The sequence below is a fragment of the Phalacrocorax aristotelis genome, chromosome W, assembly GCF_949628215.1.
Source record: "Phalacrocorax aristotelis chromosome W, bGulAri2.1, whole genome shotgun sequence".
NCBI lineage: Eukaryota > Metazoa > Chordata > Aves > Suliformes > Phalacrocoracidae > Phalacrocorax > Phalacrocorax aristotelis.
This window is the reverse complement of record NC_134310.1, coordinates 672001-695695: the sequence shown is the minus strand read 5'-3', so window position 1 is coordinate 695695 and position 23695 is coordinate 672001. Positions and strand designations below refer to the sequence as shown.

Sequence of the window (23695 nt, the reverse complement as noted above, 5' to 3'; positions counted from 1 at the left end):
CACCCATACAAATAAACACAGTGCACTTAAAAGTGATGGAAAATAAAATATCCTTTCTCTCTCTCCTATCGTGTATTCTGATCTGCATGAGATGCTGTATAAAAGAGGCACAGGGCCAGGGTACCGTCTGACGCATCTGTTGAAGACTCTGCCCATTACAAAGTTGTGGAAGGAGCACATTCAGCATTGCTAACAGGACACTGAAAGCCAAGAATAACCTCACTCAGAAATAAGTCACTGGAAGTTCTGCACTTACGGGGATTGACTGTGAGAGGTCACCAGCCTGTATGATGGGGAAGCCATTTCATTGCCCCCACTCAGACAACTCACCTTGCAGGTCAGTGACAAGCAAGCTCCCACTGGTCTTCTCATACACCCAGTGCTGGAAAGTGCAACACTTCTGTCCAGCCTCTGAGTCTCTTCTCAGGAAATTTACTTCCTTGCCATCCCTGACGGAGTATTTAACAAATTCCCCAACCAGCTCCTCCTCCACTGTCGCATAGGGGATATTATTAGCAGGGCGATGAACAAGAAAAACAGGAATGATTCTGAAATCAAGGGATAAAAAAAATAATGAAATCCAGAGAGTTCTGTCAATGAAGGAGTAGGAAACAAAGTGGCCAGTGATCTCAGAGAGTGAATGAACAGCTACTGAGTCTAAACCAAGCCAGGAGACATCTGGATAAGATTCAGATTTCCAGGTAGCTCCAGAAATAATCACATTATCCTCTATGCACTTATTTCTTTGTATGATTTACTCATAAAGTAAGCTTTTTCAAAGCATACTTTATAATGTTGTCCCACTATGTCCCAAAACCTAAACTCTGCACAATAAAGGGCGCTTGTTTATTTTGGAGTATCACTGCTTTCGGTGCTTTTTCTGACTGATATGTGATTCAATCTTTCTGAGGTGTTAAGCACCTGCAGATTTGGTCCACTCCAGAAAAGTGCTTTGTCCAAGACCAGTGTAAGTGGAAGATTTCTCAAACTAGACTTCTAAACCTGGAATATCCAAAATAGGCAAACACTTTCAATAATGAGAAAAGCAGCCACTTTATCAAAAAAGTAAAAGGAAACAAGCCTCTGGAAAGACGATCAGATTCTCAAGGCAAGCTGGCCCAAGTGAAAATCTAGACTCTGAAGATTCTTGGGCTTTGGTAAAGTTTAGATCCATGTCAGAAAACTTCAGCTAGTTCTGTATGAAGTTTTCAGGAAATTGCAAACTTGACAAAATTTGTCTCATTTTATTCATTTAGAAATTGAGCTAGTTTAGCCAGAAAGACTTACAAAGTTTTGTAGGAGTACAGGCTAAGTTTATTTATGTCTAAAGATGCACCATGCCAGAAACTCACATCCAATATCGAATAAAATTTTCCTTGGGGTTTCATGGTCTTCCCAGAAAGACTGAATGTGAAGTGATAATGACAATAGTCTGGAAGGAAGCATCTATCTCCCTGGCAACATGAACTTATTGGTTACCAAAGCTCCTGCTGTCTGGAAAGCAGTGTTCTACCTCACAGATAGTCATCTTCTGTTTGTACTTATGCTGGAAAAACTCAGAAATCTTGTTTGGCAGCACTCTGATACTACAGTATAAATATCCAAATTAAAACCTTAGACTAAGCAAAAAGTTACATCAGTGTATACTAGAGTGGAATTTAATACTGCTCAGAGATAAGGTCATTCTGGAAAGCCATTCGGCTGGAGCTGGTAACAGAACATAATGTATTTTATCAGTTAGCTCACAAGAACTCCTAGCAGTATCTCAGAACAAATGGGGGAAATGACTGTCACTGCAAAACAGGTTTCTAGTTACTTGATTTCTTGCAAACAGACTTATCTCTTAGAGCAACACTGCCAAAGAAGTGGTATAGTTGCTCCAGACATGCTTGTACTGGATTCTGGAAATGGCAGAATCATGAAAGAACATATGTGCTCTATATACACTGAAAGGAGGTCTAGAATAATCAGCCATGGGACAGAGAACCACATATAACCAGAGCACTTCTGTATAAGTCTTCCAATCCTGGTCCACAATAAAGCTTTATTGACACCATTGATTTATTTGTTGTTGTGATATTTTACTGTTAATATAGCACATGCAGTTAAACTGGTACAAAGGCCTTTATACCAGTAGTTATTCTTTTTCGAAAGACCAATCGCTGTAGGCACTTGTTTAGTTCTAAACTGCTCATTCAAGGTATGATATCAGCTTAACTCTAGCAGTATCATTGCAGTGAACAACTTTTATTAGTATGTCAGGCTCCATAGTTTCATATTAATGCACACTGAAAGTAAAATAAATGGGTCACTGGTTGACAGAAATGTTAGTACTACTCCGTTGAGGAAGTATCATAAGTAACCGCAAGACCACAGAATATCTCTCCCTCTCCCCGTCCTGCCCTTTTACAAATGTCTAGCTGCCAGGCCACTGACTGTTAGAGGGCAGTGCTTTCTCTATCCTTTCCCCAGCTTTCTCTCACAGTCAAACATGCACAGATAGGCTACAGCTGTAGCTTTAAAGCTAACTCTGGAAAACATGGACAACTTTTATCTTGCTCTACTTCTTTTATAAAATGTTGCAAGAAATACACCCTCTTTTAAATACAAATTTGGTCTGACAAGGGCTGGCTAGAAGAAAAGAATCTAGCCTTAAAATTTTGAAAGTAAAAAGCAAACCAAAAGCATATGCACATCATCTCTTTTTGCTCCTAGCTGCTCTCTTCCAGCCAATTGTTTAGAATAAAGCACCAGATCTGAACCTTCTGTGTGCCTGCTATTTGCACCAGACTTCTAGTTTTCGTAGCATACATGCTCTCTCTCTCTCTCTTCAAAACTAGAGGTTGTATCCTGCGCCTAGAGAAATCTCTCAAACACAAATTTCACCAAAAGCAATATACTTCCAGAAAAGAAACTGACTTGCACAAATATTTTCCCTAAAAGATTTCACTGCCATCTCCATCGCTATTTCTAATCCTGAAAAGGTTGTGTTAAGGAATCATTCCAGAGGCTGTGTCTTAAGTGGTCCTTTTTTCGGGGAATCAGTGCAGCTGAGCAGATCTTGTGTCATTTAAACAGAAATGGAGGTTTAGCTTTCTATCAAGCATGTAGATCTTGTCCTTGAAGTAAGACAGATGGAATTTCAACCATCCATTGCAAACTCAACTCTACACAGCAGCCTGACACTGGAACAGCAAATCCTGTGAACAGATCTATTACCAAATCTTCAAGGTGCCACCTCCCAGCCTCAGAGGTCGAGGTGAATCCATATCAACCTATTGGTCTGATGTACACATATTTGGGAAATAGAAAACTTTTGATACGAAATAAATCACTCTGGGAAAAGCTAGCATCAGAGTCAAGCTTTCTGGCTTAAGCCTCTCTTTACACAGAAAACTAGCCTAAGGAGTGACTTCATACCAGCCTCAGAATGATCATGATTTCTCTCAAGATTTCTTTTTTGTTTTAATGGAAAGTTGGAAGGCCTGATTTACCTGTACTGCTGCTACCAGATGATACTAGTAGTATCACCTACTGGTGTTACTTCACTAACATGAATAATTTCCTTTAATTTAATACAAAAATCATGCCTTTTGCCTGCTATTTACTGCCTTTACTCATTAGTATCCTTCTCTAATGGGAATGGAATCTCTCTCACCACCTTGATACTCCACATTATTTAGGTCTTGACTCCAGCTGTAACACTTTTCTCAGGATTCCTCCTCTTCTTTAGTAATTACTCCTAGCAGTCAGTGGGCAGCTGTTGCACAGGACAGTATATATACAAGCATGCATGTATATGCATATAAAAAGACATATATACTCACTCTGGTACTTCCCCAAAGCCTTCCAAGGGTTCAGCTTCAGCTGCATATATCTTCGCATACTCCCTTGCAGTATTCTGGACATAGCATTCCTATATTACAAACAGATATGCCTATGGAATATTATTCAAAATATTAAACAGATAATCTGTTTGAATATTTGCAAGACAGCTGCTTCCCCACACTTCTTGCTTACAAAGGACAAGGGAAGCTTACCTGCAGTGCTAGTTTGTAGTTCTTTTGAACTAGATCATCCTTACTCTTGGTCCCATATGTGATAGCATTGTGCACTTTGAGAACGCAGGGGTGGCCAGGACTGAACACTGGCACAAGGCCTTGCATCACTTTACTTCGGAAGGCTTTCCGGTGCATGCCTTCACCAAAGTGAAGCTCTTCTGTGGCGATTATTCCATGCAGGTTCCCACCAAAATAGCTGTCACTGATGAAATCTTCTCTGAACATGAGCTGCATGAATTCAATTTCTTCCACACCTAAAACACAATGCCACTTTGTTCTGCACAGCATCCTTCTGCAGTCACATGGAAAGCAGTGGACATGGGAGAACAAATGCATATCTCCATTCAGTATTAAAGAGAATGCTCAATGGACACAGAATATCTGACCTCACTTGTGGTAATATTGATTGGGACCCTGCTCCTCTAAACGTAGCTTGTTGCCTGACCGTTTAAAGCAGCATGGAGAAAGGTGGCAGTTCAGGTTCATAAGGAGAGAATATGGAGTGTAGCCAACAAAAAACAGGCACCAAGCTGCATCAGGGGAGGTTTAGATTGGATATTAGGAAGAATTTCTTCACTGCAAGAGTGGTCAGGCATTGGAACAGGCTGCCCAGAGAGGTGGGGGAGTCACCATCCCTGCAGGTGTTCAAAAAATGTGTAGAAGTGGCCCTCTGGGACATGGTTTAGCAGGCATGGTATTGTTGGGTTGACGGATCATTGGATAATCTTAGAGGATTTTTCCAACCTTAATGATTCCATGATTCTAAAGACCACAAAAGCTGTTTTTTAAAACTGTTCGGGGAGTTGTAAACTGGAGCTTCAAATGAATGTGAAGGAAGTCAAGCTGACTGAGAACTAAAGAGGCACTGAGGGAATACAGAGATCCTGCCAGCTCTGCTTTTTTGGGAAGACAGAGACAGTAATAAGGCTAATGTGCAGCAGTGTATGTAGATATGAATTTAAAAGCAGAACACAGTTCTGTGCCCAATGTGCTCAGAGCACGTTCTTCTGAAGCTACCCTGTCTTTTCAGAAAAGACAGAAGTTGCAGGTATAACCAGAGCTTGTTTCAGCTTTCAGCTTGTAATTTTTCCAGGGAGAGATTCTGCCGACATGTTCGTATAGACACTCAGCTGAAAGAGGGCTCAGTCCTTATCCAACATGACCATGCTGGAAACATGCCTTTCCTAGTACCAACCACATTCACTAAACCAGCTCCAGTGCTGCAGACCAGCATGTTAAAGTGCTTATTTCATTTCAATCTGGCAAACACCAGCTTAAAAACAGGTTCATTAGCAAAGGTAAAAGGAAATAACAAGATTTTTATTTCATAAAAGTATTTTATGAATATTTATGAAATATATATTCAATTTCAATATTAGTCAATCTCAACATTATGAAAATTTATGAAATAACTTTTACTTCATATTTTGAATAAGAGCCATATTTCTATAAATGACCATGTCAGTTTCAATCAAAAAGCAAATACATCAATTTTCAACATCTTTATATCAAGGAGAAATTGGTGAAATAATATTTCTCTTATGACCCCACCTGTGGTTTTTGAAGGTACCAGTAGCATAAGAATGTGTACCTAAGTTTGTTACAGCTGAGATCAAGCAGGATTATGGATTTCACCCTTTTATGATCACTGGAATACAAATGGGAAAAAATATAGGGGAAAAAAGGTGTGGTTAAGGTTAAGCACAGAGAGAAACTAAAAAATTCTAACTGCACTTCAAGTCTCTCTAATCACCGCACTTCAAGGGACATCAATGAAAAGATAAATAGGAGAACAAAAGGTGTATACTATGCAGCAATGAAGTCCTTCCAGCTCCCCTGTGTAGTTATCTCTGGTTTAGACTCTGTCCACTATTGCCTTTCTTTGAAGCACAGAGGAAACAGTGCACATATTAAGCAAGAATTAGAAGGCTCCTTAACTCCACCTAACATTCTCTGAGATCAGAAGTTATACAGTGCTGTTACAGGAAAAGCCCTGTCTTCATTTTAACTAGGAACTAAATATTTCATTTTATTATTCTAGAAAAAGAGAGAAAAATCAAGTGATTGAATGAAGTACTTGATTAGTACCGTGTGTTCAGAAAAGATAAATCAATTTGCAATGCACTATCTTTAGCTGAAGCACAGCAAGACATATGCTGAGTGTGATTAAACACAAGTTAACATATGGGGAAAGCATTCCAAATCCTCATGCCCCTCTTTCTCTTGGAGTAAAGTTACATAGCAGGTGACTTGCAAAGAGCATGTGTTCAAACACCAGTGGCAAGTTTTTCTGCCAAAAGAGCTTTCAGAACTCTGTGTGCATCTGTGTCTCTGTACGATGCGATGCAATGCTGTAACCAGGGTGATGAAGATAACCAAACATGGATGCTGCTCTATCATCCAACTGAGCATTAAGTCTGGGGACAATCGGTGTATTCTTTAATCATTAATGCAATAGATAATGTGTTTCTGTCAGAACCCCGCTCCTATCAGGCTCAAAGCCTAATTTTTAGATCCCCAAACCCTCACTCTCAGTGCTTAGGGTCCAAACCTCTGTTTTAAGGATTAAACTAAAGCCTCACTTTTAGGTATATAAATTCATGGTATAAATGGTTGGGAGTTACTAATACAATCTAGTGTAGCTCAACTAAGGCTGGGACACAGAGCCGAAACTTAGCCAAGATAAGGAGGTAGCCAAAACAAGAACAGCCTGCACGATGACTAAACCTTTTTGCTTTAGGGAGTCAATAAGGCCTCAAGATTTGAAGTGCCTAAACAAAGTCACGATGACATTTGGCCTTAAGAAAAGCAGACACAGAGAGCCATAAAGGTAAGGAACTGCAGAGCAAACACTAAACCAGAACAGACCACCCCTCAAGGGCAGTACATTCATAATTTCAGAACTGAGTTTGCGCGAACACAAGGGTTAACTAGCAAACACAGGGAGGAAGGGTATGTCCTTCATCCAGAGACCCCTGACGACCACCCAGAGACACCAATAGGCATGCACAAATAACGTCTGAATATGTATGTATTTTATCAGAAAGCTAATGAATACGTATATGAAGCATGTACTTAATTGGCACAAAGAGATCTGACGGTATGTACGTTAGGAGGAGCGATCCCCCGTGCATCCGGCGCCGCAAATAAAGAATGCCTGCCTTCTAACACTACATTGGTGTTACGGGGTTTATTCCCGATTTCAGTGACAACGCTATTTCACTGTTTACTGAATGTGAAGCGCTAGTGCATCAAGCTAACAAGAAGTTACACAGCCAAGTTCAGATCAATGGTTTGTCACAGCAGTTACTCCATCACCCTGCGCAAACCATTCCATCCTACATGAGGGTATTTCACCTACAAAAATCCCATTAAAGTGAATTTTATCTTTGATGGTACAGCAAAGGTGAGTGCAAAAAGGGAAAGACAGCTAGCAAAAACACAGTTCTGATTTAATGTCTTCAAGGGATTCCCATAGTTTCCCATGGGATAACTGTCAAAATGTCTCAGTCTGGTTATATTTTTCCATCCTTTGTTCTAGTTAGAAATCAGAAGGAACAAAAGATTTGAGCACGCATTCAAGCAGATACGTGTACTTACCTTCACAGTTCTGAAAACTTGAGAGGTGTTCCAATACTACAAGGAAACAAAGAAACAGATTTTGTAGCATTAAAAAAATATGAATGGAAACTGCCATTGTCATTATTATTAATTAAAATTATAAACTGGGATTTACCTTCAGAAGTCAGATTAAACTCAGCAGTCACCTTTCCATACACATTATTCAAGCAGCAATAATACATTCCATGGTCTTTGTTACTGGCTTTAGCTATTGCCAAAGAGACAGGAGAGTCATCCTGGGCACTGGAACAGAATATGTTAATTTTCCACATTAACACTTTCAAAAGATCTTTCCTGATTATTTCAAGTATCTCTCCTCCTGCCCCTGGAATTTCTGTCCCTCACTGCAAAGACTGATTCAAATAGGATGCAAACAGACAAAATATTTTATTCCACCCTACTTAGAAGCATTCAGCCTATTATGTGTTTCACAGTAGATGATCCTACTACATTGTGAGAGAAAAGTACCTCTATCAAATCTAAAAAGAATTAAATCACACCAAAAGGCATTCTAATACTCCTATTAATATCATGGCCAATTATATAAAGCACGAATATACAAAAGCCCAAAATGTTGTACGCTGTTCCTCAATACTGAATCCTCACTCATCCTTCTCTGTTGCTTTGCCTTTTTCAAGGTGGGTATTTACTCTCTGATGTCTGTGTACGCAATTTCACAGTTGGATCAAAGGCCGATTTTATTAACAGGGGTGCAATGACATGTGAATGCAGTTAGAGTACTTGAAGACCCAAGTTGGCTCTGGCAGCAATAAAACCACACTGAAGCAGTGCTATGCCTGAGTGAAAAGTCATCTTAGACCATGAAGGTTTTCACATAGAATCTTAGAATCACAGAATGTCCTGAGTTGGAAGGGACTCGCAAGGATCATCAAGCCCAGCTCCTGTCCCTGCACGGGACACCCCAAATTCACACCGTGTCTCTGAGGGCCTTGTCCAAGTGCTCCTTGAATATCGCCAGGCTGGTGCCATGATGCCTCCCTGGGGAGCCTGTGCCAGGGCTCCACCACCCTCTGGGGGAAGGACGTTTCCCTACTGCCCAGCCTAACACTCCCCTGACACATCTCCCTGCCATTCCCTCGGGGCCTGGCGTTGGTCACCAGGGAGAAGAGACCAGCCCTGCCTCTCCTGCTGCCCTTGGGAGGGAGCTGCAGAGCGCCATGAGGCTGCCCTCGGCCTCCTCTGCTCCAGCTGAACACACCAAGGGACTTCAGCCGCTCCCCCTACGGTTTCCCCTCTAAACCCTTCCCCAACTCTGTGGCCTCCTCTGGACACTCTCCAGTAGCTTTATATCCTCAATGTCCTGTGGGCGCCCAACACCACACCCAGCCCTCGAGGTGAGGCCGCCCCAGCGCGGGGCAGAGCGGGACAATCCCCCCCCTCGCCCGGCTGAGATGCAGGGCTCAATGCCCCCCAGGGCACGGTCAGCCCTCTGGGCTGCCAGGGCACGCTGGTGGCTTGGGTTCAACTTGCCTTTGAACAGAACCCCCAGGTCCCTCTGCAGAGCTGCTCCCCAGCCTCTCGTTCCCCAGGCTGCCTGTACAGCCAGGGCTGCCATGTCCCAGGGGCAAAACCCAGCACTTGCCCTTGTTAAACTTCATATTGTTGGTGATTGCCCAGATCTCTAATTTGTCCAGATCTCCCTGCAGGGCCTCTCTGCCCTCAGGAGTGTCAACAGCTCCTCCCAATTTTGTGTCCTCAGCAAACTTAATTAGTATTCCTTCCAGTCCTGCATCCAAGTCATTTATGAAGAAATTAAAGAGCACCAGCCCCAGGATGGATCCCTGTGGATCCATGTACCACACGTACCTCAGTAGATGTCCTTGGGTGTATTTATGAGCAAACCAGAACACCTATGCAGGGATTATGGAGACCTCGCTATTGTGCTTTAAAGCTTTTGTGAAGCGAATTAGTTAAGGTGTGCAGTTTTGTTGGCAGCATGAAGTTTCATGATACTTTGGCACACTGGAGAACGCACTTATCCAACAATAGTTTTGAAATTAAATTACTTAGCATATATTAATATTATTACCTATGTGTATTTTTCAATACACATGTTTCCATTTGTGGACAGGTAATAAAAATTTAAAGATTTGTTGCCTGATTTCCTGTAAATGCCCCCTATTGAAAGTAAAAGCTAAGATGTACGAAAGAGCCCAGGTGATGTATTTCTGTAGACTGATGTATATTTCCAAAAGAAGAAACAGTGCTTGGGTACACACAAAACAATCAGTTGGATTTTGATTGTGATGGAATGGAGAATTCCACTGAACTATACTGAATATTTTTGAAGTAAAAATTGTAGTTAGGAATCTCTCTTACTGTAAATCTCTGTTATATATTTCGCTTTCATTCCAACATTTTGAAATATATTTATCCTATGAAGATAAAATTAAAATATTTTACGTTATCACATATTTTACTTATCACTGCAAAAACTGAAAAATTTTATATCTCTGCACTGTTTATTTGTTAAAATACTGCAAAATTATGTAGCAGATAAGGATATGTACTAATATTGTAATGGCTATTGTAATACAATGATCACAATCAGTACAGTTAAAAGAACAAGAATCAGAATGACATGGGAAGTTTAACCAATTCATGCAACTTTTTCTCTCCCCTTAAAAGAACATCTTAGAAGATGCCTTCCTACAAAACTTTCTCATTTTCACAGAACTGTGCATTCTGGTGGAAAAATATTTTCTTTTTTTTGCTTTGGGTAATGTTAATTTTGTATTTTTTAAACATTATGAACAGATACCAAGAGCTATAAGTTAAGAATGTCATTACTGCTATGGAACAAAATACCACTGTCCTTTATCCTGTCACTACAGTTCCTGGTAAAAAGTCTCACTGATCTTTCTTATAAGCCCCCTTTTAAACACTGAAAAAATGCAAGAAGGTCCCCCTGGAGCCGTCTCTTCTCCAGGCTGAACAACTGGAGAGGTGTTCCAGCCCTCGGATTATTCTTGTGGCTTCCCCTGGACCTGCTCTAAAAGCTCCATGTCTTTCCTGTACTGGGGACCCAGAGCTGGCTGCAGCGCTCTGGGTGGAGTCTTGTATGAGCAGAGTAGAGGAGAACAATCACTTCCCTTGACCTGCTGGCCACAGTTCTTGTGATGCAGCCCAGAATACGACTGGCTTTCTGGGCTGCAAATGCATGTTGCTGGCTCGCACCCAAATTTTTGTCCACCAGTATCCCACGTCCTTCTCTGCAGGGCTGATCTCAATCCATTCATTCCCGAGATTGCATTGCTACTGCGGAACAATCACACCAAGCTCTACATGACATGTTACTTGTTTCAGCAATTCACTTCCACCACACAAGGACAGACAGCCTCCCACATATTAACCAAGCATGTCTATGTTGTTTGGCTGGGTGCTGAGTTTCAAACTTCATTTGATCTTTCACAGTACTTGAAAGTTGGATGAGACTGGTTATGAACTGGCTGAGTGGAATTACTGGTGATGGAATGCCAACTATGACCAATATTAATGCACTGTGTGAAGATATGCTTCTAAATTACCCTATTAAAACTTGTTTTTTGCACCTACCATATTAATCGTCTTAATGCACACTAGAGTGAATCATTGCCATATTTTCCCCAAACCTATTCAGAAACTACCAGTCCTTCAGAAACGTTCACTCACCTTCTCTGCAGTCGAGCTAGTAACTTGGAATCTTTAGTCCATGTAATGGTGGAGTCACCATGAATGTTACCAAATTGACAGCATAGCTTAATATTTCCAGAGCAGTCAGGGAACAACTCTGCTTGGATTTTCTTCAGCAGCTTGGGAGCTTGAAACAGAGGAGCCACAGTTTAGGATTAAAAGATAATTATATTGTTTTGGCATTTTAAAGGAATCCCAGAATGTTTTGCAGGTGTTAAGAATATGAATCTGGCAACACTGGTAAATAATTATGACTTCTTCTGATGCAGAAACCAAGGTTTTATAATACAGAGGCTTTAAAAGACTGATTCAGAGCCCCACACAGTCAATGGAAAAGTTTTCAATCAAAGACATTTTGAATTTATGGAAGAGGACCCAAGAGAAGTTCTAGCCTGAAAAGGCATCAACATAAAATAATTTCTTAATCAAAACTCATTCCCTCTGACTAAAGGACCAGCTGGTTTTATCAGTAAAAAAAGACACCACAAAGGTACAGCATACCGTATAGTTATATAATGATAATTTGTATTAACTGACTACTTGTAACTAGTAGATTTTTTTAATTGATCACAGCCTTCGAGAGAAAAGACTTTAAATCCCAGGAGATGCTCATTCTCCAAGATGTTCCTGGAACATACCTAACACACGGTGCCAGGATGAGACTCTTTGCAAGATGCAGTGATGGCACCATTTCCTTTAAAACACAGCTGGAAGAAGGAACCCACACTTAGTCGTTAGATATTTGCATTTGGTGATGTCAGTGGCATTCACTTCTGTCTCCAGTTTCAAATGATTAATTTCCCACCTCTAAAGAAAGTCCCTGCCTTTCCAGCCGTAGGACACAGTTCTTTTGCTAAACACTGACCGTGCGCAGAACAGATCCAAGGATCACTCAGATTAGAGAAAAAGAGCACCCTCCCCAGCCTGGGGAAGGTCCTGATAACTTTGTTCTCTGCTAAGAGTTGTCTTCTGGCTCAAGGAATACTCCAGTGTCTTCTGCACATGGGCGTGGCATGAGCGGGAGGATGGAGGATACTTGAAAGGAAAAGGAATCAACATATACTTAGGGAAAGGTTTTGGGATCATGACACATCCTTGCACTCAAGTGAGATATCCCCGCTAGATGTAAGGGATGTAAAATGCAAGATGTTATGTCTCCTACTGATACCCTGAAGAAAATTGAATTTTTGGAATTTTAAACTAAGCCATAACAATGAACTATGTGAGCTTGGCAAAACAGAGTTAGACAGCCCAAGGCGGGAACTGAGAGATAGAGAAGCACTTGTTTTATGACTGTATCCTTGAGGACAGCTGAGAGACTGATCAAAGCAAACATCCCACCTCAGAAGACTCTGAGAACTGGTGATAAAATGTATAGTCAAGGAGAACAACTAATTGGGATGTTGATAAGAACTAAAACGAAGTGCCCATTAGGGAAACTAATGTCATTATAATACTAAAAATCTGGCCCATAGGCCAGGAACTTCCCCCCCTCTAATAAGTCCCTTACTCTCTGAGCATGAGTGGTAAATTAAAAGTGAGCTGAAACTTTACATCAAAGCGAGAAAGAAATTAACTAATTATTAGTTGAGGCATGTAAATATTAGCTGTGAGTGACACTTTTAACTGTATAAATGCCTCATAGTTTCTCGGTGCAGGGTGTCAGCTTTGTGGGGTTACCACCTAGCACCACTTTTGCAAAAATGAATTAAATAAAATACCTCCGCTCTGTGTGTAGTTTGGCGTTTTGCACAACAGGCGAACGAACCTGCTTTTCGGGATAACACTACTGTGTTAATTCTGAGCTGCTGCACTCTGAATGAGCTGGTATGACACATCTCCCTCAGGGATCCCATTCCAGCAGTCTAGCTTTCCCCATCTAATGTTGAAGGAATGCTGGATCCAACTCGGTCAGACACCTGGAATTCACTGCTATGTTTAACGTGTAGTCACTTAAGTCCTTAGGCCTAAGAATCTTGCTGAATCAGGTCTAAAATGACACAGACAGTATGTGACAGAACTGTAAATAGAACTAGCAGCTCCGGATTCCCTGCCCCTAACTACAAAATCATCCCTCCTGCAGCTGAAAACAAGACAAAAGAGAACACTGAGTATATACCAGGCTAACCATACCAACCTTCCCACAATGCTGGGCAAACGTCCACACAATTCTCTTAAGTACAAACATACATTCACTTCAGTCTAGACTAAAGCAGATCAGAGGCAGCTTAGAGAAAATACAGTCTTATCTGATGCAAGCCTGAATGTTTAAAACATTTTCAAGCATAGCCTCAGGTACATGGAAAAAGATCAGGCATTCCTCAGTAACTGCAGTTTGCTTGCTTTGCTTTGAAGGAACGTGTCTCTCCTCCCACACATTTGGTTCTCTGCCAAAGGACACATCTTCAGAGAGAAGTTTGGTTTTTTTTAAAATGTGATTGCAAAAGTGGAACTCTCACCAGACCACACTGCAATTAGAATCTCTGAAGAGCTTCTTAGTTGTGTAGCTTACCTTTAGTCACTGTTCAGACCTATTAAATTGTTTTATGAAATGTAATGTCAAGAGGAAAAGTAATACCTTGGTCCTTCCAAAGTACCCATAGAAACCACAAATACCTCACCTGTCTAGCTGTTACACTGTTGCTCCTCCTGCCTGCATTTTGTTTTACTGGTTAGCAACCTCCTAGAGACTCTGACAAGCAACCTGAATCTCATTCCAGCTGTATGTTTTCTATGTCAGTTTAATATTGCTAATTTCATTGGTGTCATTTATGATCAACAGTAGTGAAAAGGAATGCAGAACTAGCCATCAGTCATCAGATAGGACTGCAAAGCCTTATGTTTATCAGTGGCACTCTACTAACAACAACAGTACTTTGCTAGCAATAAAACTATTTGGTAACCAAGAGAGGGAAATGGCATTTGGGAGCCACAACATAGGAGCATAACTAGGAACACAGCCCTGCGGGGAACATAACAACATGCAAGCACTGGGCTTGCAGTTGCTATATTGTGTGTGGTTATGTAGTGCCATTACACTATACATCCCTGAACTCAATGAGACAAATGAAGATGTAATTATGTCAAACAGGTTAAAAAGTTCACAATGTAAGACATTTGCCAGCTAGGAAAAGGACATTAGGGAGGGTTCAGCTCTGTGGCACAGGCACAGCACTAGTTACTAAGCTCACAGAACTGGAAACAAACGCCAGTGAGGGCAGGACACCTTCAGTTGATATGACTTAGACCAAAGGAGGCTTGCACTGTGTTTAACGAATTCGAATTTCATACTGTAGCCAGAATGATGGGAAAGGACAGAAATGAAAATCAATTTTCTCTTACCTTTGCTATCCTTTTTCAAAATTAGTTTCCTTTGCTCTTTTCTATCTTCTTTATGAATCATGCCTCCCTCACTCTTCACAGACCTTTTAACACAGCTAAGATCCTTGCTGACACTTCCTCTCTCCTCCAGTCGGGGTTTTTTTGACAGTGTTGCTGGTGGTAATTTCTTCTTAGCTCCAGTAGCTAAATGCCCACTCTTTGCTGTGTCTTGCTTACATTTGATGAGCTCAGGCTCAGCAACAGTTGGTGACGATCGGTAGGATTTTGACCCTTCTTTATTTTTCAGCCTTTCTGCGTTAACTGGGAATGGATCACATGCAGTCAATGCTAAGGAGAATGGCTGAGTTCTGCTGTATGGTGGTTGCTCTTGAAAATACTGGTTGTTCCCTGAATCAACTGGTGGCAAATTAACTAAACAACCTGCTACGCTCTCTGATGTCATGGCTTCTTCATCTTTACCATACCTAGTAGACTTAATTGAATTACCAACCTCAGTTAGCTTGCTGGAAGAGATCAAGTCAGGACAGGACTGCTTAGTGCTAATATTCATAACCTGTCTCTGAGCCTTGGAACCAATGAGAGTGTGCAAACGAGACTTAGCTTCAGCTTCATCTGGGTTATACTCAGTAGCTCTTTGAATCTCTTGTTTATTTTCATACAAGACTGCTTCCTCGTTTTTTTCAGGTACCCTGTGGAACTGATCCTGCAATGCTTTGCAGAAAGTTTCCAGCGTACTCCAGTTTTCATCTCCTTTGACTACAGTTTGTCTGGATTCAGGTCTTCCTTGACTTCCTGTGCTGGGACACTCCATTGCTGGTACACTGGTAAGAAGGCCCTCTGACTGCCCTACAGGTGTGATGAATGGCAATGTTTCTTTTACAGTCAGTTGTTGGATACCTACCTGACTACTGATACCTCTGTAATCCTCATTTGCTATGCTGTGGTATTCATTTTGAGCCTTTCTAGGCAGTGGGGTACTAGCTGATGTTACACTTCCAGATGCATATGTGTGATTTTTTGAAGAATCTGTTTTAAACTCTTCATCAGACTTGAAGGTGCTGTGAACAAAAAATGCATGTTGTTCTGATGTGTTATGAGGGGAAACTGCAATCTGTCTATCTGAAACATGACTAATTCCTGAGTCACAGGAAGTTTCAGCCCTTTGTTCATCACCTATGCAAATCTCTCTCTGTTCTCCTGCTTTACATGGTTCATATCTGAGCACTTCTACATAAAAACCTCTTAAAAACGGATCCTCAGAAGGGGGAGTGAATGCCACTTCTTGTTTTTCTATCTCTGTCAGTTGGTCTATATTTTGGGGTAGAGTCTTACATATTATGGTTTCGGGAGTCTTAAATAAATTAGGCAATTGTGTTAGGTAACTATGTTTCTGTGCATTAGAAACAACTTGAAACTCTTGACAGTCATTACTTTTTGAAAGATGACAACTGTCAGAATTAGTGTCATTTTGTGTATTCAAGTCTGAGGGATTTCCTTTTTCTTGTAAATTCTTTTCATAACTTTTGTGTAGGGTGTTAACAGAAGAGTGTTCTTCATGTGTAAACTGATTGGTATTTTCACTGTCTTTCTCTTTGGGGAAATAAGCCAGCTCTTTTCTTGCTGGATAACAGTCTCTAAAATTACACCCTTTACCCCTTACAGACTCATTTATCAAGGATACATTGTGCTCGGTGTGAAGTAATTGTCCAGTTGTCCCATGCGACTTATCTGACATGTAAGCTGGGTTTTCTTTGTCATATGCTAAATTACTACTCTGAGCATTCTTCAGTCTTTGAGGAGAAACTACATCACATATTTGGGAAGTGTTATTAGTGGTAAGCTTTCCTTCCCGAGCAACAGTCATTTGAGTAGATCCATTACTGTCAGTTAACATTTGATTTGGCTTCTGCTCCAAGCACTCCCCTGTGTTTAAGGTGATAGTATTTGCTGAAACACAAATGGATGGCATTTCTGTTTTATTTCCAGTGCTAGAATCTAGGCATACACCATCTGTTTCTATCACTTGTGCAAGACAAATGTTTCCTATGGATGCACTGTTACATGCTTCATCTGTTTTAAGTAGGCTATTAGAAACATTGCAGTCTTCTTTCTCTGTTTGTTGTCTGCTAGTTGGCTGTGTAATAGGTTTCTGCTCTTCCATCAAATTTATTGGCAAAGGATGATCAAGACAGGTCTGTACGAAGTTCAGTTCTGTGACTTTGATATCTCTTGGCCTAACTTCTAAACTTGTGATCCCCCGGTTTTCAAGTGGGATTTGATAGTCCGAGTCATCTTCATGAAGAAGTTTCCACAGCTTGTCATGCACTGCAGATATATCAGCACCTCCTTTGCACTCAGGTTCTCCAGATTCCAGGACTGACTTGGTATTAGCTTCAAACAGAGATGCACCACATGACAGACTGCACAGAATATCTGTGTCGTTGCTATCATGTGAGTCAAAACTATACCGTTCCTCTCCCTCCCTTGGCTCATCACATAGCTTTGCAGAAGAAAGAACAGCACATAAGCATTCTTGTTTATCGGGAACAGAGTCCACATCCCGTAAAGGAAAAGGTGAAACATGATTCTTTGATTTGCTGCCAGTACTAATAACATTAATTCCTTGTTCACAGAAGACTTGTTGGTGACAACTTTCTCTTTTATCACAAGGAGCATGATGTTGAGAATAGGTCTGTAACTTTGCATTTTTTGCTTGTAATGTCTTTTCAGCACAGAGCATTTCTGAAGCGGGCTGGATGGTTCCTGCACTCTCACAAGTCATGAAGATGCCTTCCTTTTCTATGTCAGGCTCCATACGTAGTCTCTCACAATTCTGGGTAAAGATTTTAAGATTAGCACCTTGATTCTACAAAGAAGAAAAAAAAGAGAAACGTAATTAAAAATTAGAATTGCTGCTTGGCACAGGCCCGAATTAGAGTCCTGGCTTGAAAGGTACATAACTTATTATTATTATTTGTCAATAGTCAATTTTCTGACTTGTAGCTACCAACCTAATGGATTGAAATCAAACTCCTGGGCCGTAACAGCCCTGAACCCTGGTAAGTTTCACATCTGGATCCAAATCCTGAGAAATATAAAATTTAATCGAGATGAAGACCAATGGCTGATTCAGTCCAGCTATTTTAAAACAGATAAGATAAATAAAATAAAATAAAATAGTCGTGTCTATGTCTTTCGCTAACAGTCAGAGTGTCCCACCATACTTATGTAATTATTATATAATCCAAACTGATGAGTTGCTGGAAATACCCAATTAGTTTTTTGGGAGCTTGCCTTCCCCTTTGGTTCCATCATGATCATTGTTACCTTAAGTTTCACAAAGATGGTTTCTTAATATCTATCAGTCTTGAAAAGTTTCAGAGAATGCACCCCACATCTGCCGTGCTAGGTACTTCAGAACAAGACTCCTACCAAGAATTGAACCTCTCTGGGTCAGTTTTAAGCCATCTTCAAAACCCATCTTTGGTCACCTCTGACCCCTTGAGGTGACAAGCCTTGCTTCAAAAGGGACTGCCAGAGATCATTCCAGATCTTGGTAATTAATTGCTCAATATAAGGCATATTCAGCCCTCCTTTAGCAATGAGACATGCACTGCAACCCTATGGACACTGTGGGGAAAATTGGGGCAGGAAATAAAATTCCATATTCCTCCTGCATCTCCTTTATTCTTCTCTATCAAAATATTCCAAATCCTCGCTTTACATAGAAACAATTCACTCCTCAATGAAACTAAGCCAAACTGAACTGAATTTATGCAAGGAGTGCAGACCTTATTAAAGAGAACAACTGGTTGATGTTTGGGCTTGCATGGGATGAAGAAAGTGCTGCCATCTGCCTGGCATACAAAATCTGTTAAACTGTTCACCATTCCCCTCAGAATTGAGCTTTCACTCTTAAATTCCTGTTCCGGAGTCCCTGCCAAGCTTTTGTTCTCCAAGAGTTTCTCTAGTCCTCTTCAGCTCTAAATCAATCCCACAGAGGTGGTGAGCATGTTTCACCCATAGCAAACCACAGATGGAGAAGCCTACAATTTTTTACTAGACAAAAATGCATTGTTTCCTAAATGAATTACGCTTTTGGTTACCATTCATTTGCCAGAACAATCTGTAAAAGTAGAGAGCAGTTTAGCAGTCAACCTTTGAAAAAAAAATTTACTTTCAAATAGCCATTAACGGGCCATAACAACAGAGACCTCATGAATTAGTTTGTATATTCGACCACGTATCTTTCTAGCGTTTCTCTGAAGCTTTGCACCTACCCCCAACAGAAATTTAGAAATGCTAAAAAACATCAGACTGAATTTAAAAAACACCAATATTTGCAGACATTTTACATTTTTTAACTTTGATGCAGCCACAAACTCAACTTCATATCTGTTTTGGGACTTTTTTTTTCCTCATGAGTCCCAGTTCCCTCCACAGCTATTTGTAACTTGTAATGATGTGCTGGATGGCTGAAACGAACAACTGTGATACATAATGGGTGAGTCCTCTGGGTTACAGCAGAGCTGTAAATGCGTAATGAGTGCTGGCAGACACATAATTCAGAAAAGCAATTCTGAAAAGAAGCACGTATTATTACTTAGTGAAGGATATGTAATGAAGGATTTCCCATGAGTTGCTGTGTGCTCAGGTAGAGGCAGGGGCTGCTCAGACACTAGGTTCTTAGTTTCCATAAGTTCATGGTAAAAGGATTACCGGCTGTAGTAAATATTGCTTTCCTTTGCTGCAAAAGCCACCCACTTCAGCTGCAATTCCTTTCATCCTTCCTGTTTCTCCATTCAGCTTGAGTAGGATGTGGAGCTGACTATGTGCTGTGGACAATGGGGAAGGAAGAGATATAGAAAATTTTTGTCAATGACTTTAACTGCTGTTCCCACCCCAAGCACCATGCAGTTGCCACCACACTATCTTCAAAACTCCTTGGCCAGTGCATACTTACCTAGAAACCCTGAGCCTAGGAACCTCAGCTCAACAACTGCAGTCCCCTCGGATTCCCAATGCCGTGGTCTCCTGCTCAAGTCTGCTCTGCAGGAGAAGATGCTGGTCTCTAGGTCTCTGAGCTTAGACGCACACCTTCTCTGAAGTCAAGGGGGATGTGGGCCTGGCCGTGTCTCCACAGTCAGTTCCAGTTCTCTTCTCAGTCGGTTCTGAGCATTTGGTCTGAACCTAGTGCTCCTTCTGCCACTTCCACTTCCCCCGCAAACCTCTGGAAAGCAGAGTTTATTTTTCTATTCCTTACAACCACAGCAGCCTCAATAACAGCTTTTACTAAAACCTGTGGAATTCTTGCTAAGTATGTTAGATGTACAATCAGCCAGTCCCTACCTGCCGCTGGTATGAAACTGAAAATAGACAGCTCTCTCACACCTGCTGGAAAGAGGGCTGATGATTTCAAGAACCCTTTTATCTATCTAATCTGTGTGTCTGTCCATATTGGCACCTGTCTGTCTCAAGCATTTACAGACAGGCAACACTGCAGAGTCTAGACACGTTTTGATGGCGGGAAAATAAACAGAATGACAAGAGGGCTTGTAATGGACAGCCTTGCCTTGCATTTGACAAAAGTAGGTCTGAAAGCAGAATGCAATTTGAAGCCTCATTTGAAGACATTGATTGATTTTTTTTTTACTGATATTTAACAGGCGTATGTGCTCCTAGGGTATGTGGTAACCAGCTCCATGTTATTTTTATTTGAAAGTGTTTACATCCCAATCTTTTTAACATGTTTTAGGAAGCCTTGCTGGCTTTAACTTTGATATTTTCTTAGATTAGATTTATTTCAGCTAAAACAGTCCTAGAACTAATCATCTTGATTTGGTTTTTTGTTCCCTGTTCTCACAGAAGATTTCTACCTTTTAATGCCATATATTTTAACAATTGCTCCAATTACTGGACAGTCTGCTCGACTTCAGGAGTGACAGAAGAACGGTAATAAACTAGAGCATTGACTTACGTGAACAAGCCATTTTTATTTGTGCCTGTGTAACAAACTGCCTGGTGCATGACAACAGAAAGATGAAATAACAATTCTGTATTTAAACTCATACATGAAATATACAGCCCATGTACCTTCATTATAAAACCATGGTTACTGTGAATAGGGAGGTAAGTCAGTTACGTAATAGCTGCGTAAAAGGAAAATGGAATCAGCCACTTCAAAACCAGGGCTTTGTTTTTAATCTATTGTAAAATCATGATGTAAAGAGGACCTTTCCTTGGTTTTTTTGCTCTGCTAACAAGACCCATTGTGTTCCAAAGCCTGACAGAAACAATTAAATGAAAAGCAAAGAAGGACCTTAGGGAGTAAGTGAGCACTTTTGTCACCACTGAGTTATGGAAGGAAATAGGGGAGAACCTGGAGAAAAGAAGAAGAAATGTAAACGGCTCCTACTTCTTCATGGCAATCTGGTATCAGGAACGTTTTCATCTGACAGTCCCTGTGGAGATCTAGCAGACACAGATGACCACACTGATGACCTACAGACCTGCAAAATGTTTTACAGGTGAAGTGAGCTTCCCCCAGAATGCTTCAAGTCAAGTCTTGAAACACCTCTTGCATGTTTAAAGTCACCTCTTCAAGCCACCAGGAACAGAGGAACAGCACCCAATCTGTGGCCTCAAATGTTATGGCAAAACTGATCAGTCCCTTCAGCCCAAGTTGGGCTGTTTACTTTTCAGTTCTGGAGATATATTCAATCCACTATGTTATCCAACTTAGTGGTCAACACATGACTTTTTTTACTCCTTCTTTTAATGCTTTTATCGCCATTTGTAGATTGCTGAGTTACTATGCAAGCTATGCGTAAGTTTAAATCTGGACTAGATCAGAAATATAATTTTCTGAAAACAAAGCTCTGTCTCTGAAAGCCATTGACTCTCTTGTGGCAACAGAGAGAGATCCATTTATGTTTTCTAGTTGCCTTGCACCCTACCTCTTGTTTTGGTATTTGCATTGGTATATCCCATATTCAGTCTTGTTTTTATGGGTTCCCATTTTGGTGGGAATGACAACTTCCCTGAAGTTAAAAGAGATAATTTCTGGATCTGACCGGCTCTTAAGCTTGCAAGCTGTGTGCTGTTCAGTGATTGGCTTTAAATATCACTGAATTAACAAGCAATAGCAAATACCTGGGGGGCATTCTAATAAATGTTGTATAGACTGGCTGTGCATCAACAGGACACAATCCTACGTGCTGTGGTTCCAGACTTGCGCCTGGGCCGAAACTGACCCAAAGTCAAAGACAGCAGTTACTTATGATATAAAAGTAAACTTTGATCTGGTGCAGCCTGTAGTGTGGTGGTTTTTCATTTTTAGCTTGTTTTATGATTTTTAACATAAAATACTTCAGCCTGTGGAAGGTGATGAATTGATACTCAGAGATCCACATTTACAAAGCAGGAAAAACAGCACAGGAAGCCTGACTGTGAAGGATTACTGTTGGTGTTCAGGGGAAAGTTTAGGTAATTACCTCCATCATTGTTCATTGTCGTTGTTCTGGCCATCTAATAAAACCATCTGCAGAGAGGCCAAGCGATATTGGATACTAAGGAGGTTGGGGCAGTTCAAGAACCTGAACAAAATACAATTAGTACCATATCTAGGAGGGTTTAATTAAATAAATACTCAATTCTTAAGGAGAGCTTTCAATGTATGAGGCATGGGAATAAAGCGCCCAAGCAAGCTGTTTTATTTAATGTTAATTCTGAACTGGAAGAAGAAAGAGTAAGCACGCTTGCGAAAACTGCAAGTGCCAGCTTCTGGAACAGCATAAAGGAACTCAAGGACCACACAGACCCAGGCAGCCTGGGAGAGCTCCCAGTTTCTGGGACCCAGTGTGCCCTGCAGGCACAATCCAGTCTCATTTCAAGACAAAGCCTGGGTTTCCATTCAAAGAAGGAAGCCAGAGGAGCCACTGCATCTCAACAGGTGAGCCACACATGCCTTATATACAGAGAAACCCCCCAAAATATGAATCTGAGCAGGAAACAAAACAAAATTAGATTTTGAAAAAAGCAAAGTAATGCACTTGGGAATACCATACATATGCTACAAGGGGAAAGGTATTGGGGTAAGCTACACTGCTGACCAAGACATATAGATAATAGAGGGGAAAAAATTAAATATGTCAGGTAATAATAAGGTCAATGGAGGTTGTGGTATGATACAGGAACAGAGCTACAATTTCCCCTCTTGACATCTCATATGTCACAGTAAATAATGTTCAGAGACTTATTAAAAGAATAAATTATATCATTCCAAACAAAATATTTTGATAGACTGAAGGCTGAACAGAAACACCAGTACAGGTACTTTGATTTGGAATTAAGGCAAAATTTAAAAAATATACTTCTGCTCTGCAGAAACTCTTACATTGTTAGCTAGAGTCAATAGTGATATTGGCACTACCTTTACTTATCGGTATTTCTTGATAATTATGATGTGCCTGTCCATTTTGTTATCTCCTAAATAAATATATAAAGCTGGGATCTTCAGAATATGACAAAACACTAAAGAAAGGCCAATACATTAGATTGTGATAGAGCAAAGAACAGAAAGGCAGCTAAAACACCTTACTCCTGTGTGATAAAAAGGTACGAGTAAAGCTGGAGCTGAAATGACCCTTTTCCACATGATTTTTTTAAAGACACCTAGAGCACCAGAGGAATCTTTGCAGTACAATCTGAGTTAGCTGCTACTCTCTGCTCCCTTTGCCATACCTGAGAAATGGACCATCTTCACCCAATGGCAAAAAAGTTTGTTTCTGGACTGAGTGACAAATTGTCACATTCACATGCAAATAAACTCAGTAGGAATCAGTCAAGGCTAATCTGGTTCTCTTTCACCTACAAAACGTAGGGATAATTTATACATCAGACTCTCCCCTGATCAGCTGAACCATTTCTGTAATGAAAGCAAGTTCATCTCTGAAAAGAGATGATTACTTTTACCTCAT

The 23695-nt window shown here is 40.7% G+C and overlaps 1 protein-coding gene across 1 annotated transcript in view; it reads right to left on the bottom strand.

The window, feature by feature from the left end:
• The window catches only part of ALPK2 (alpha kinase 2), a 47315-nt gene that overhangs the window by 16718 nt on the left and 6902 nt on the right, over positions 1–23695 (bottom strand). Inside the window, exons 2-8 of the mRNA XM_075077878.1 lie at positions 14718–17583; positions 11355–11502; positions 7798–7925; positions 7662–7697; positions 4041–4315; positions 3828–3916; positions 331–548 (exon numbers count right to left, since the gene is read on the bottom strand). Of these exons, the coding sequence (XP_074933979.1) occupies positions 331–548; positions 3828–3916; positions 4041–4315; positions 7662–7697; positions 7798–7925; positions 11355–11502; positions 14718–17583 (3760 nt within the window). The remainder of the gene's footprint in view (positions 1–330; positions 549–3827; positions 3917–4040; positions 4316–7661; positions 7698–7797; positions 7926–11354; positions 11503–14717; positions 17584–23695) is intronic.